The sequence below is a fragment of the Esox lucius genome, chromosome 11, assembly GCF_011004845.1.
Source record: "Esox lucius isolate fEsoLuc1 chromosome 11, fEsoLuc1.pri, whole genome shotgun sequence".
Taxonomy (NCBI): domain Eukaryota; kingdom Metazoa; phylum Chordata; class Actinopteri; order Esociformes; family Esocidae; genus Esox; species Esox lucius.
In genome coordinates, this window is record NC_047579.1 from 3,590,993 (window position 1) to 3,604,210 (window position 13,218).

Consider the following 13,218-nt stretch of genomic DNA (forward strand, 5'->3'; position numbering starts at 1 on the left):
TATTGCATTCGTTTTACAGCACCGTTGTGACGAAAAGAGAGCTGAGCCGGAAGGCAAAGCTCTCGATATACCGGTCAATTTTCGTTCCTACCCTCACCTATGGTCATGAAGGCTGGGTCATCACCGAAAGAACAAGATCGCGAGTACAAGCGGCTGAAATGGGATTTCTCAGAAGGGTGGCAGGCTTCTCCCTTAGGGATAGGGTGAGAAGCTCAGCCATCCGTGAGCAACTCGGAATAGAGCAGCTGCTCCTTTGCGTAAAAAACAGCCAGTTGAGGTGGTTCGGGCATCTGGTAAGGATGCCCCCAGGACGTCTCCCTAGGGAGGAGACCTCGGCGTAGGCCCAGGACTAGGTGGAGAAATAGTATTTCAACACTGGCCTGAGAACGCCTCGGGATCCCCCAGACAGAGCTGGCAAATGTGGCTCGGGAAAGGGAAGTTTGGGGTCCCCTGCTGGAGCTGCTGCTCCCGCGACCCGATACAGGATAAGCGGATGAAGATGAGAGAGACACTTCAACTGTGTGAGGGAATTAAAAACAAAAATCCAGAAAGTCACATTGTATGATTTTTAAGTAATTCATTTGCATTTTATTGCATAACATTAGTATTTGATACATCAGAAAAGCAGATCTTCATATTTGGTACCGAAACTTTTGTTTGCAATTACAGAGATCATATGTTTCCTGTAGTTCTTGACCAGGTTTGCACACACTGCAGCAGGGATTTTGGCCCACTCCTCCATACAGACCTTCGCCAGATCCTTCAGGTTTCTCGCGATACATGGCCCCATCCATCCTCCCCTCAATACGGTGCAGTCGTCCTGTCCCCTTTGCATCCCCAAAGAATTATATTTCCACCTTCATGGTTTTCTTTGAGACTGTGGTCCCAGCTCTCTTCAGGTCATTGACCAGGTCCTACTGTGTAGTTCTGAGATGATCCCTCACCTTCCTCATGCCCCACGAGGTGAGATTTTGCATGGAACCCCAGAACGAGGGAGACTGAGCGTCATCTTGAACTTCTTCCATTTTCTAATAATTGCGCCAACAGTTCTTGCCTTCTCATCAAGCTGCTCGCCTATTGTTCTGTAGCACATTCCAGCCTTGTGCAGGTCTACAATTTTATCGCTGATGTCCTTACACAGCTCTCTGGTCTTGGCCATTGTGGAGAGGTTGGAGTCTGTTTGATTGAGTGGGTGGACAGGTGTTTTTTATACAGGTAACGAGTTCAAACAGGTGCAGTTAATACAGGTAATGTATTACATACAATGTGATTTACTGGATTTTTGTTTTAGATTCCTTCTCTCACAGTTGAAGTGTACCTATGATAAAAATTACAGACCTCTACATGCTTTGTAAGTAGGAAAACCTGCAAAATCGGCAGTGTATCAAATACTTGTTGCACAGTAAATGCTTTTTGAAGTTATTTATTCGTTTTTCAATATTCCATGAAAATGTCTCCAACAAACTTGCTTTTTTGTCCAGGGCTACACTTAATCTAGGTCCAAGGCCCAAAATGTCTTGTTCTGATGTAGACCTGCTTGTGTTTTTTTAATTATTGTTTGCTGCATGGCCCAGCTGCATTTCGGCTTCAGCACCCAAATGGATGGCCTGACATGCAAAGCATCCCCAAACCATGACACTACCACCCTAATGCTTGATCGTTAGATTGGGGTTCTTACTGTAGAATGCAGTGTTTATTTTTTTTGCCAGACATGAAAAGGCCCACATCGGCTAAAAAGTTACAATTTTGACTTATCTGTCCAAAGAACATTGTTCCTGAACTTTTGAGGATCATCCAGAGGCAGTAACTTTTTTCAAACCTGAAGATTGCATGTTTGATAATCTTGCACACCCAACAAATGAAAGATTCAATTAAATGTCAGACTTCTATATATTACTACAAGCCACAAAGAACTCTGATATGTTGAAAAATTTGCTAAATAGGCAGAAAAATTTGATGGGGCAAATACTTTTTTACAGCAATGTACATAGGGATTCTGCTCATTCACATCAGCGCTCTCTGATCTATGCAGTAACAATGTGCCTTGTTATGAAATGTGTTTCCAGATTTATTGCAAGATTATCCCATGTGTTGCGGTCTTAGGCACCAGGTCATTTACCATCGTGGCCACATAATCATACCCAGCTTCCAGTCACCCATTCATCACCACTCCTCTCTGTTTTCAAACAAAAAGTAAATAAGTGAAGAAAAAGAGCAGTTGTGTTTTAAATGGCGGTAAGCCAGAATAAACTTCCTTTCAACAATGCTGCAGCCCCAGCAAACCTGTTCCCTAAACATCCTAAGGATGTTCTCTGGTTGCTGGGGCAATAATGTATTTAATGTGATTTGCTGACTATTCCTGAGAATGCTTGTTTAGTTTGTTTCCTCTTACTGTATTTAATTCTAACTGTGGTGTCAACATGTCAACTACAATCACATTTTTTTTATTATTGTTTAACATACTCTTGTCACAAGGTTATGTCATGTTTTGCTTTAATATATGAACAAATGTGATGTTCTAAATGCATTGTGGGAGATGTACTTTGGTTGGCATCGTTGACTATTTAAGATCGCTGCAATAGTTTATTCAGTTCACTGATCCTTCACCAAAGTGCTTACAAGTTTGTCATATACCTCCGTCTAATGTCTTTTTTGTCCTGATGTTATCTATTTTACTTCATAAGATCTGGTGCCAATTTCATCAGTCTAATTGTCTTTCAATCATCTGCACCTTTGTGCATAATCAGAAAGGGTACAAGATAAAATCAAATGAACCATGTTAGAAAGAGATCTAAATGGGGCCAGAGTAACCAAAATGTATGTTGGTGTACATATGGAGGGATGGAGAGAAAGGTGGACTAGACTCAGTACTCTGTGGGAGTAGTAGACTCAGTACTCTGTGGGAGTAGTAGACTCAGTACTCTGTGGGAGTACTAGACTCAGTACTCTGTGGGAGTACTGCAAGTGGGCATCACATTTGTGGGCAAAAATAATAATATGAATTATAACAACCACCATATTTTAAACAATAGAACATATTTGAGAATGCCCATTGTATAAAATAATAATAGGCCAGTATCTATTACATTCACTGAAAGGTATTTTCTTTAAAAAACTTCAACAACTCTGTGAATGGTAGTCCTAAGATCGACTGGCAGTGATTTAGAGGTCCCTGAAGCCAAATAAGCTTGGATCCTCTGCATCTACAACATTGGATAACACTATTTGGATAGTGAATCTGTAGATTCTTTACAGACTACCAACAGGCTTCCAACAACATTTAAATTAATTATCATTAACCTTAAACCTCATCATGTCCCTAACCTTCACCCTTTTCTTAATCCTTACCCTTATTGTAAACCCAAATCTAACCTTAGCAAGCATTTATATTTTGTTGATAGTATGAATGTCTGAGCAGCATCTACAGATGGTAATTTTGACAATCATAATTAAGTGGAATCCAACAAATTCAGACCCTTGGTGAACTCCAGACTAGAATTTTGATTTACAACTTTTATAGTTACAAATTATCACTTGTAATTAACTCTTCTAATAGGTTTTTTAGGTGTGAGAGAAAGCAAGAGAAAGAGATAAGATCAAAAAGGTAGTGGTGGGAAGAGACCAACTGTAACAAATGTATGCGACAACAACAGAAAAAAAGGCGCACTGGGTTGGCTGAGCTGACAGTGGGTTAGACGAGCTGATGATAGGAGAGAGTGAAAGACAGAGAGTGAAAGACAGAGAGTGAACAGTGTGCACAGACAGAAAGGTGCAGCGGTGAAGGCACCCAGGTATATCTGCAATAGTTCCTTGAAGTAAATTAAAAGAGGGGAAGGAGGCAGACGTCTATGGAAACCCAGAGTGGATAAAAAGAACGGACTGTTTAAGTAGAGCTGTATATGGTAGCCAGGAGAGGCAGGCGAGCAACAGACACAGGTTTGGTATGCCCTAAATCAGATGCCTCCAAAATGGCGCAGGTCTGGTATAGCTGACGACTGAGCTGGCCTGGGGATTACAGTCAACTTGGCCTGAACTTGACCTCAGGTTTGAAACTAGTCTCATTAAGAGCCTGGCAGATTATCAGTGACATAGGGACCTGACCTTCAATTCGGACTCTACACATCGGCAGGTAAATTCCCTCCAATTCCCTTGACTCCTACTTCATTTCAAGTTTCTTAAACTCAAGGTTACTAGAAAAGTAGTTAGAAGTGGAGAAGTATTGAAGTAATGAGGTTGTTCATGAGGTTGTCAAAAAATTCATATAATATTTACTGATACAATGACAAATAGATTGTGTACTCACCTTTTTGAAATTGCCCTTAGTAATTTACTACTTTGCTTGATGTAACCATTAATTGGCACCTTTATTAGCACTCATAGAAGCAAATTAATTTAGTCCTAAGCTTTTTCCAGGGTTGGCTTATTGTAATGAACAACACTGACCAAATGCCTGTGATCTAGTCCTTATAGTTATTGTCAACAATTTATTGTTTAATGTCTATGCTCCACACAGCAGTTTGTGACATTTGCAATTATATAAATAGAATCTAGACTTTCTAAGGGAATTAAAATGTTCTTTTGCATAATGGCCATCTGAACAAGACCCATGTTTTATGAAGGCCTTGGGTCCGTTAGCACTAAACCATCTAAGTGGGTTTTTAACCCTTTAGTCCGTCTGGTCCACCTTTCCCTCCATCTCCCTCGCTCTATGCACATTTTAACTGTCTTTGAGATGAGGCGGAAAAGTCACTTTTGTGGCTCTCTCCACAAGCAGTGGTCTGCAGTGTTCAAAACAGCCTCATTTGTTTGCATTATGGACACTTCTAAGTTTACCTCATTACCAATTCAGATGTTGAGAAGGAGCAAGGCAATGAAAAAGTTATACCAGAAATAAACCCAGGCCCTAAAAAAAGTTTGAGATGGGTATTATTTCAATATGTATTTCAAATATGAGCATTTTATCATTTGTATATTACTGGACTTAACTATATTAGAGAGATATAAAGTTGTGTGCCTGAAGAAAGGTGTGTGATTACCTAATAGGCTATAAAAATTGTAAAAATATGCTAGTGCTCCTTTTAACTTGAAAATACAGGAAATCCGTTTCCTGGCATTAGAGAGCTGAACTCAACCGCTGAGAGAGAGAGAGAGAGAGAGAGAGAGATATGTGTGCAATGAATCAAGTACCACAAGGAAAGAAAATGTCATTATTACTTATTACTGGCAACCGTATTGCTATTCGGATGTGAAGATTTGTTTTCCTGCACAAACAGAATGTTAACTTTTCAGACCAATCCTAGCTGAGAAAGAAACAGCTTAAAAATGCTTTAGTGTGATGTTAGTTTTAATATAAACAGCATATTAGGTAATCACACACCTTTTCCTTAATAGATGTTTGATTTATATGTTCTCCCTGCAGACAGTATGGAGGTGTCTGTACAGATGTATGCTTTGCTGTTGAGTGGGGCAGTCCTCATGACAGTCATCCTGTTAACTGGCCTGTGTCTCAGGTGCAGAAGACACAACATGCCCAGTAAGTCTGAGGAGTATTGTATAAAAGCTACATCAAAATAAATGCTTTTGCTGTTAATAAGTGTGCTGCCAGGTTTACGGGTCACATAGATACATAGAAATAATATTTTATTTCTTCTCAGTTTCCATTCACCAGCGTTACAGCGAGGATTATGCTCAACCGTAAGCACACATTTAAAAAAAATTTTAACATATGTTTGGAAATAAATACCGGTGATAAATTAAAAGAAAAACCAACCTTACTGAGACGCCTTACTATGCCTCAGTAAGGTGTTGGGGCAGCACGAATCGCCAGAGCAGCTTCAATGTGCTTTGGGGTGGATTCTACGAGTCTGTGGAACTCTACTGGTGGGATGGAATGCCATTCTTCCAAAAGATATTCCCTGATTGGGTGTTTTGATGATGATGGTGGTGGAGAATGCTGTTTAACACGTTGGTCCAAAATCTCCCATAGGTGTTCAATTGGGTTGATACCTGGTGACTGCAAAGGCCAAAGCATACTCATCAAATCATTCAGTGACCCCTTGTACCTTTTGGATCCTGGAAGAGACCCAATAATGCACCAGCTTAGGAATCACTTCAGTCTTTTCTCTTGCTGTCATGATCCAAAATCAAGGTCAAATGGGCATGCTCAGCATTTGTGTACATGCCACAGAGAATGATAGGATTTTAATTGCTTAATTGTATCATGCAGAACACCTATATTCTTTTAATTTGTCACCGTCTCTATGTCCAATGGTGTACCAGATGTAAGATGCTGATAAATGACCCTGTATGTTTGCCCAAATCTCCAGTTGACTTCAATGCATGTGACCAGTGTGAGTCATGTTAGGAGTCAATGCATGTGACCAGTGTGAGTCATGTTAGGAGTCAATGCATGTGACCAGTGTGAGTCATGTTAGGAGTCAATGCATGTGACCCGTGTGAGTCATGTTAGGAGTCAATGCATGTGACCCGTGTGAGTCATGTTAGGAGTCAATGCATGTGACCAGTGTGAGTCATGTTAGGAGTCAATGCATGTGACCAGTGTGAGTCATGTTAGGAGTCAATGCATGTGACCCGTGTGAGTCATGTTAGGAGTCAATGCATGTGACCCGTGTGAGTCATGTTAGGAGTCAATGCATGTGACCAGTGTGAGTCATGTTAGGAGTCAATGCATGTGACCAGTGTGAGTCATGTTAGGAGTCAGCCCTAAACAAACTGCTTTCTTCCCCGCTCAGCAACACGGGATTTGTTTTGGAACGACCAGCGTGTAAGTTTCTTTTAAATGTAAAGATCTACCCATATCTTTTCATGATCATTCTTCAGAACTTCTATGCTGATGATTAAACTTCCTCCTCAGACAACCTCTCTGCTGCCACAAGCTGGGGTGCGCCACCTTCCAGCCTCCTTCAGCCCATGTGAGTTACTACCTACACACACAATCTGAAATTTCTCTCATTAAAGATCTTATGGCACACAATCGCTATAGACCTCATTGTGTGGGTTTTAATGAATAAATATTGTAGTTGTTGCGAAGTTATGCAGTCACGTAGACACATTAGCAGTTTAAACCCTGGCTTTCTTTCCCACAGTTCACCACAGATAGTTCAGAGATCTGTCACTCCACCTGAAAATGGTGAGAAGTCTCTCTACGCTGCATGACCTCTTTTCTATCGTATCTGTTTATCACCATCTTCGTAATGTCATAACTGAATTCTTTTTTTTCTTGCAGGGAGCAATGCTAGTTATGAGAATCCAGGAGAGGGTAAAATTAACTCTAACTATATCCTACTATGTTAAACTACACTGATCCCCTCATGTGTGTTTACAGTAAACTGCTGAAGAACTTTGAAAGGGTCAAAGGACGTTGCTTCTCTGTGGCCCATAACCAGTGCAGTAGAAAATGTTGAGATTTCTCACAAGACTGAATTCCAAAAGTCCAAATGAGAGCAAATCCCTTCAATCACGGAACGGTCAATTGTCTCAGCATTGTCAAGAATGGACAGGCTAGCCTTGTCACATGGTTATAGTGACTTGTTGTGGAATGGATCTGCAAGCTCAGCCATGGTTGTTGGCAGCATAATGCTCTCTCATCTGTACAGTTTCCGGCAAATGCTTCCTGGTTGAGTGAGTAGCTTAATAAGAAGCAGAACAGCTTGGCAAATTGTAAAAAAGAGGACACAAGACTTGATCTTTGATATAATGCTCTATGTAGATCTTATTGAAAAGTGTCATCCCTTGTTTAGCAATACCCTCATATACACAGAGAAACGAATTCTGTAAGGCCATCGTTGTGAACGGGACAACATAAAATTGGATGGGGATAAAAAGTGGGCGCCCATTTCTTTTTTTGTGTGCCATTCTACGTGATGTAGAATAAATAACGTTTTACCACTGAGCCTGGCCTTCTATGATTGGATATTAAACCAAATACTGTCTGATTTGATTGTTTGACAGCTGTGAATGTGTGTTTTTATGGTTCTTTCATCACTGTTCTACAGAGTTGGTGGAAGACGAGATACCGGGATCAGAATACCTGTGAGTGTTAATTTTAACAAGACATATCAATGCTACATTGATTACTGTGCTTTCCCCTGACTCCCTAGACAAAAAAAAAAACCTTTTTCTGGGGTACTATTCTGGCTAAATACAATGAATGTTAAAGTAACTGCCAGTAAAAAATCTCTTTACAACGTAGTGTCATATTGCAGGTTTTTGTAACACATAATTATAGGTTACATTTAGAAGTTTTCTGTAAATGAGGGGGTTTGTGTTGCCAGCCCGCACAGGTGGTGTAACCTCTCGTTCTTCTTATTAGAGATGTTTTACCTTCAGAGCTTCCTGGGACTGGGTCTCTGCGTCGTTCCAACATGAGTCTTATGTCCAAAAGTTCGCAAAGCACAGGTATGTAGAGGAACAGGTGTCTCTTATTACTTTGGGAGAGCAGACATCTTGGGTTTAAATGCTTAAGTGACAGATTGTCTTTTGTGCTCTGTAAGCAGTTTATATATAAAGTTTGACAGCAATCCATTCTTTGGTTTAGTTCCCTTGGAACCATTTCCATTTCTTAACATTTTACCATTTGTGGCATAAATCCCACTCAAAACATGAGACCAATATTAGCATTCTTAACACCTCCAAATCACCCAAAAAGCATTCCAATTTGTTGTGACACTTAAAATATGTTAAGCTAAAACATTTGCATTTGAAAATAGTTCCAGGGTGATTCAACAGAAATACAGTGGGAATAGAAAACCACTACCCCTTTCATACTATTTACCTTTTGTTGCCTTACAGCCTGAAATGGAAACACAAAATCTGATTTTCCCAGATTTATTTCCACACACAATATCAAAGTGAAAAAACACACAAAATTAAAACAGTAAAATACCATATTAGGATAAATGAACACTCCCAAGTTTATACTAGGTGGAACCAACTTTTGCTTGACTTATAGCCTTGAGTCTCTTCAAATACGTCTCTACTACCTATGCACAGCTAGACTGGGAAATATTTGTCCATTCATCCTTGCAGAATTGCTCAAGCTCAACAAAATTGCACGGTGACCACTCATGGACTGCTTTCTTCAAGTCATTCCACAGATTCTCAATGGGATTTAGGTCAGGGCTCTGACGGTTGCTTTCGTGGTGTGATTTGGGTCGTTGTCATCTTGAAAAGTGAACAATCTTCTCATTTTCAACTTCCTGGCAGAGGGTTGCAGGTTTTCCTCAACAATCTGCCTGGAATTTGCACATTCTATCCCGACGATTCCTCCTAAAGAGAAACATCCCCACAACAGGACGCAGTCTCTGCTGTGCTTTACTGTAGGTATGGTGTTGTGGTGTAACTTTGGGTGGAAAAAGGTATTGGGTTTTGCCATAGATATTGTTTTGCATTCAGGCTAAAAAGTTACATTTTGGGCTCATCTGACCACAGCACCTTTTGCCACTTGGCCTCTGAATCTACAATGTGCTTATTGGCAAAACAATATTTTATGTTGCCCTTTTTATGGATTATTGTCTTTCTTGCTGGCCTCCCATAGATGCCAGATTTGTGGAGTGCTAGTGATATTCTGGTCACATACACACATTGACCAGTCTTTGCCATAAAGGCCTGAAGCTCCTTCAAAGTTGCCATTGGCTTCTTGTCCGGTCATCCAGTTGGGAGCGACGGCCTGATCTATGCAAGGTCTGGGTAGTGCCATATGCATTTTACTTCTTGGTAATAATCTTAATTGTGTTCAAGGGATAGACATAGCTACTGAAATCTTTTTTGGTCCATCCCCTGACTTGTACCTTTCCACAACTTTATCTCGTAGATCTTTTGAAAGTAAAATTCTGCCCATAGCAGATTATTTGCTTTGAACTGCACTAATAAAAGGTCAAATTTTGGTCTCTGAAAAACTGCTTTTATTCTGAACTAATCAAAGTAATTGATTAAAGTAACAGTTGATCACAGACGGAAGCCAATTGGCTTGATTTGTGATCTGGAAGGTGATTGGTTATACCTCAGCAAGGTTGCAATTTCAATTATCCAAAGCCTTATCCAAAGAGGGTATTTTACCATGTTAATTTTTATTCATTTTCAGAGTTTTTTGGATATCCCCCACTTGGATATTGTGGGTTACTGTGTGTAAAAGAAGAAACATTCTGATTCAGTTTTCATTTTAGGTTGTAAGGCAAACATATTCAAAGGATGTGGTGACTAACTTTACCCACTGTATAAGTTGTTGTCATTTTGTTAATAGATTTCTTTCAGCATACCGGAAACAACATGTATTTTGACTAAACTATTATTGTTAAGTTCAAGTTTGAACTAATATCAACGTGACATCCAAAACACTTGAAAGACAAGGTTGTTACACTTTCACACATTTAAGTTGAAATCACGATTGCAATGCATAACAGCATTTACAAGTCTAGAATAGTTTTGTGGATTAATTTGCATGCTGTCTATCAATCAAATGAATTTTATAAAAACCCTTTTCACATCAGCAGTTGTCACAAAGTGCATTTACAGCCTGAAACCCCAAAGTGCAAGGAACATGACTTATTGCACTCAGCCTAGGAAAACCTCCCTAGAAGGGTCCAAACTTAGGAAGAAACCTAGAGAGGAACCAGACTGAGGGGTGGCCAGTCCTCTTCCATCCGTACCAGATGAAGATGATAAGAATATATGTCCTTTTGGGCAACATCAATGTTTTTGTATGATCAGCAGACAAGCAGATCAATAAATGCATCTGGGCTGTGTCCATAATCCTTAAACAGAATCCATGTCAGCTGCATAAGCAGGGAGAATGAGGTTGGGTGTAGGCAGTGGCCATAGGCATCATCAGTCAGCAACCTGATCTTCAACACAACCAAGAGGACTTTGAACAGGGACAGCTACTAGTCATTTGTATTATTTTCAGGCTGACCCTTGTCCCCAGTCAAACTAATGCAAGGTAACAATTTGGACCAGAAACCCAAAAGAGCAATCATCAGCAAGAGTTGATGCAAAATGGCAAATAAAAAACTCCCTAATCCCCAGAATGATAACCAGGGACTAAGACGATGGGGTGGGCAGATCAGGAGGCACTGTTTCCTTGTCCGGGGTGTGGTGCAGCAGTGTGCAGTGTTCCACTGGGAGGACTATACTCTAGCCCAAACCCAGGGGAGGACACCATAACCCCCAGGCTAAACACATAACCTCCAGGCTAAACCTAATCATATATTATTGCACTCTAAAAACTAGGGACTACATGTTAACAGCAGCATTTGATTTTGTTCCTCTGCACATTTTTTGTGAAGAACAAATCCCACAGCAAGGGGTTTAGAAAACAGGAAAAAGTGACCTGAAGGGCCATATCATATTTATTGTAAGATCATTTTCCTATTTGACTTTGGTTCACAGAGCCACCTTATGTCAACGTGGAAGCAGAGACAGACGTGGACAATGGTGAGTGATGCAATAGAAATCGGTTCTGATGTTCACCTTATGTTTATAAACACATTACAGTGATTGTGGACTGGTGGGAACATAACTCCAAATTGTGTGTTCACAGAAAACAGTGATGCAGAGAACTATGTCAATTTGGAAACTATGGAGAACTGTGATAATAGTGACAGCGATGATAGTGATGAAAACTATGTCAATACTAAAGGTATGGCCCACATTGGCACATTAAACAGAATGTAACGTGCAAGGGATGTGCATTTGTCCCAGATTACAATGTTTTGCCTATATAGTACAGTACCTTTGACCAGAGCCCTACGGAGTTTTCACTATAAAGGAATTAGGGTGCCATTTGAGACAGCCATATTCCCTATTGATTTTATCCTAATGACATCACTGCTTTTAATAGGCTGCTAGATGATCTGTGATATCCATGGGAACAGAAATAGTGACTGAACTCATATTTATTTCTAAAGCTTTTTTACTCGCAGTCTGAAGAGGCCAAAGCACACTTATTGTTAGTTGTGTAATTTTGCTCTTTGTGCCTTTAAATGGTAAAAATATCCAAACAATCTGGTAAGCAGTTGTAAACTTAGCTTGCAACATAAATTCTGAGTGAGAAAGCAAATGACTGAATACACACCAATCAGATTTCTTCACCTGTAACCTGCTGTTAGACTAGTGAGTATCCCTAAACAGATCTGAGCACTCAAGACTGCAGTGTAAACAGCATTAGATTTGAAGCTTCCACATCTGGCAGACAGGTAGATAATTACCTGTTGATCCACCAATCAGATCAGTTCTGACAAATAACTTACTATAATTAAGACCTATGTACAACATTAGAAAAACATTTGTTCTACATGTCTTTGTATAGTTAAATGCCTTGGAACATGTTTTAAGAGGCAGCACAAACATTGTAAAGAAATTTGACCGCCAGTGAAAATGCTGCTTAATGTTAATGTTTTGGCTGCCTTGTGTGAACAACCCGCTACAACTAAACTTATTTGAATTGTATTATTTAAAAAAGGTTACAGAATCCCTGGTAGAGGATGATTGAGGGGCTGCATTAAAAGCTCCTTGAACAGACGTGTGTCAATGCTGCAGCAGTTTAATTAATAGATCTTCTGACAACTCCTGAGAATATGATTAGTTTACTGGTTTGATGTTTTTCTGATGTATTTAATTTGTTACCGGGACATTCCACATGCCAACTACAATGAATCTACTTTTACAGTAGTTCAATTTACTTTTGTAAATAAATCTAATAAATTCTTGGCCATTTGTGTATGCATTTCTGAATTAATTGTAAAACAATGCTGTTAAAACAAGCACATATGGTATGGCACCAAATACAGTTGACTATGAAAGACTAATGGATAGAATCATTTTGGTAATAAAATTCAGTACACTGATCCTTGACTAATGTACTTGTTTGTCCTACATCATTAAATGAAACCAACATTTCAACACTAAATGGAACAGCCATAAATCCAAGTAGACACTTCTGGCTTTATCTTTAAAAACACATGAGCATTTTGGTCTTTATTAAGGTCAACAGTGTGTTTAAAGTTCAGGGTTAAAATGAAGACTTTACACACAGTAGATAAATTACAGAAATAAACTTGTCATGACCTACTAAACAAGAATACAACAAAAATAGAGGTTCTGACAGCAAATTTTGAGGTTGAGTTTAAAACTTTATTTTCTTTTTTTTCTCTTCATTTTCTTCATTTTAATCTTTTCATTATTTAGTAATTGTTTTTACCT

General features: G+C 39.5%; 1 protein-coding gene across 1 annotated transcript; it reads left to right on the top strand.

The window, feature by feature from the left end:
* The first annotated feature begins 3,571 nt into the window (after positions 1 to 3,571).
* On the top strand, positions 3,572 to 12,863 carry LOC105012815. Its single transcript, XM_010873905.4, has 11 exons — positions 3,572 to 4,129; positions 5,420 to 5,533; positions 5,655 to 5,694; positions 6,753 to 6,784; positions 6,875 to 6,932; positions 7,107 to 7,150; positions 7,247 to 7,279; positions 8,016 to 8,052; positions 8,333 to 8,418; positions 11,407 to 11,451; positions 11,558 to 12,863. Exons 2-11 carry the CDS (start codon positions 5,425 to 5,427, stop codon positions 11,689 to 11,691), a joined length of 618 nt encoding a protein of 205 aa, XP_010872207.2. The 5' UTR covers positions 3,572 to 4,129; positions 5,420 to 5,424; the 3' UTR covers positions 11,692 to 12,863.
* The last annotated feature ends 355 nt before the right edge of the window (positions 12,864 to 13,218 follow it).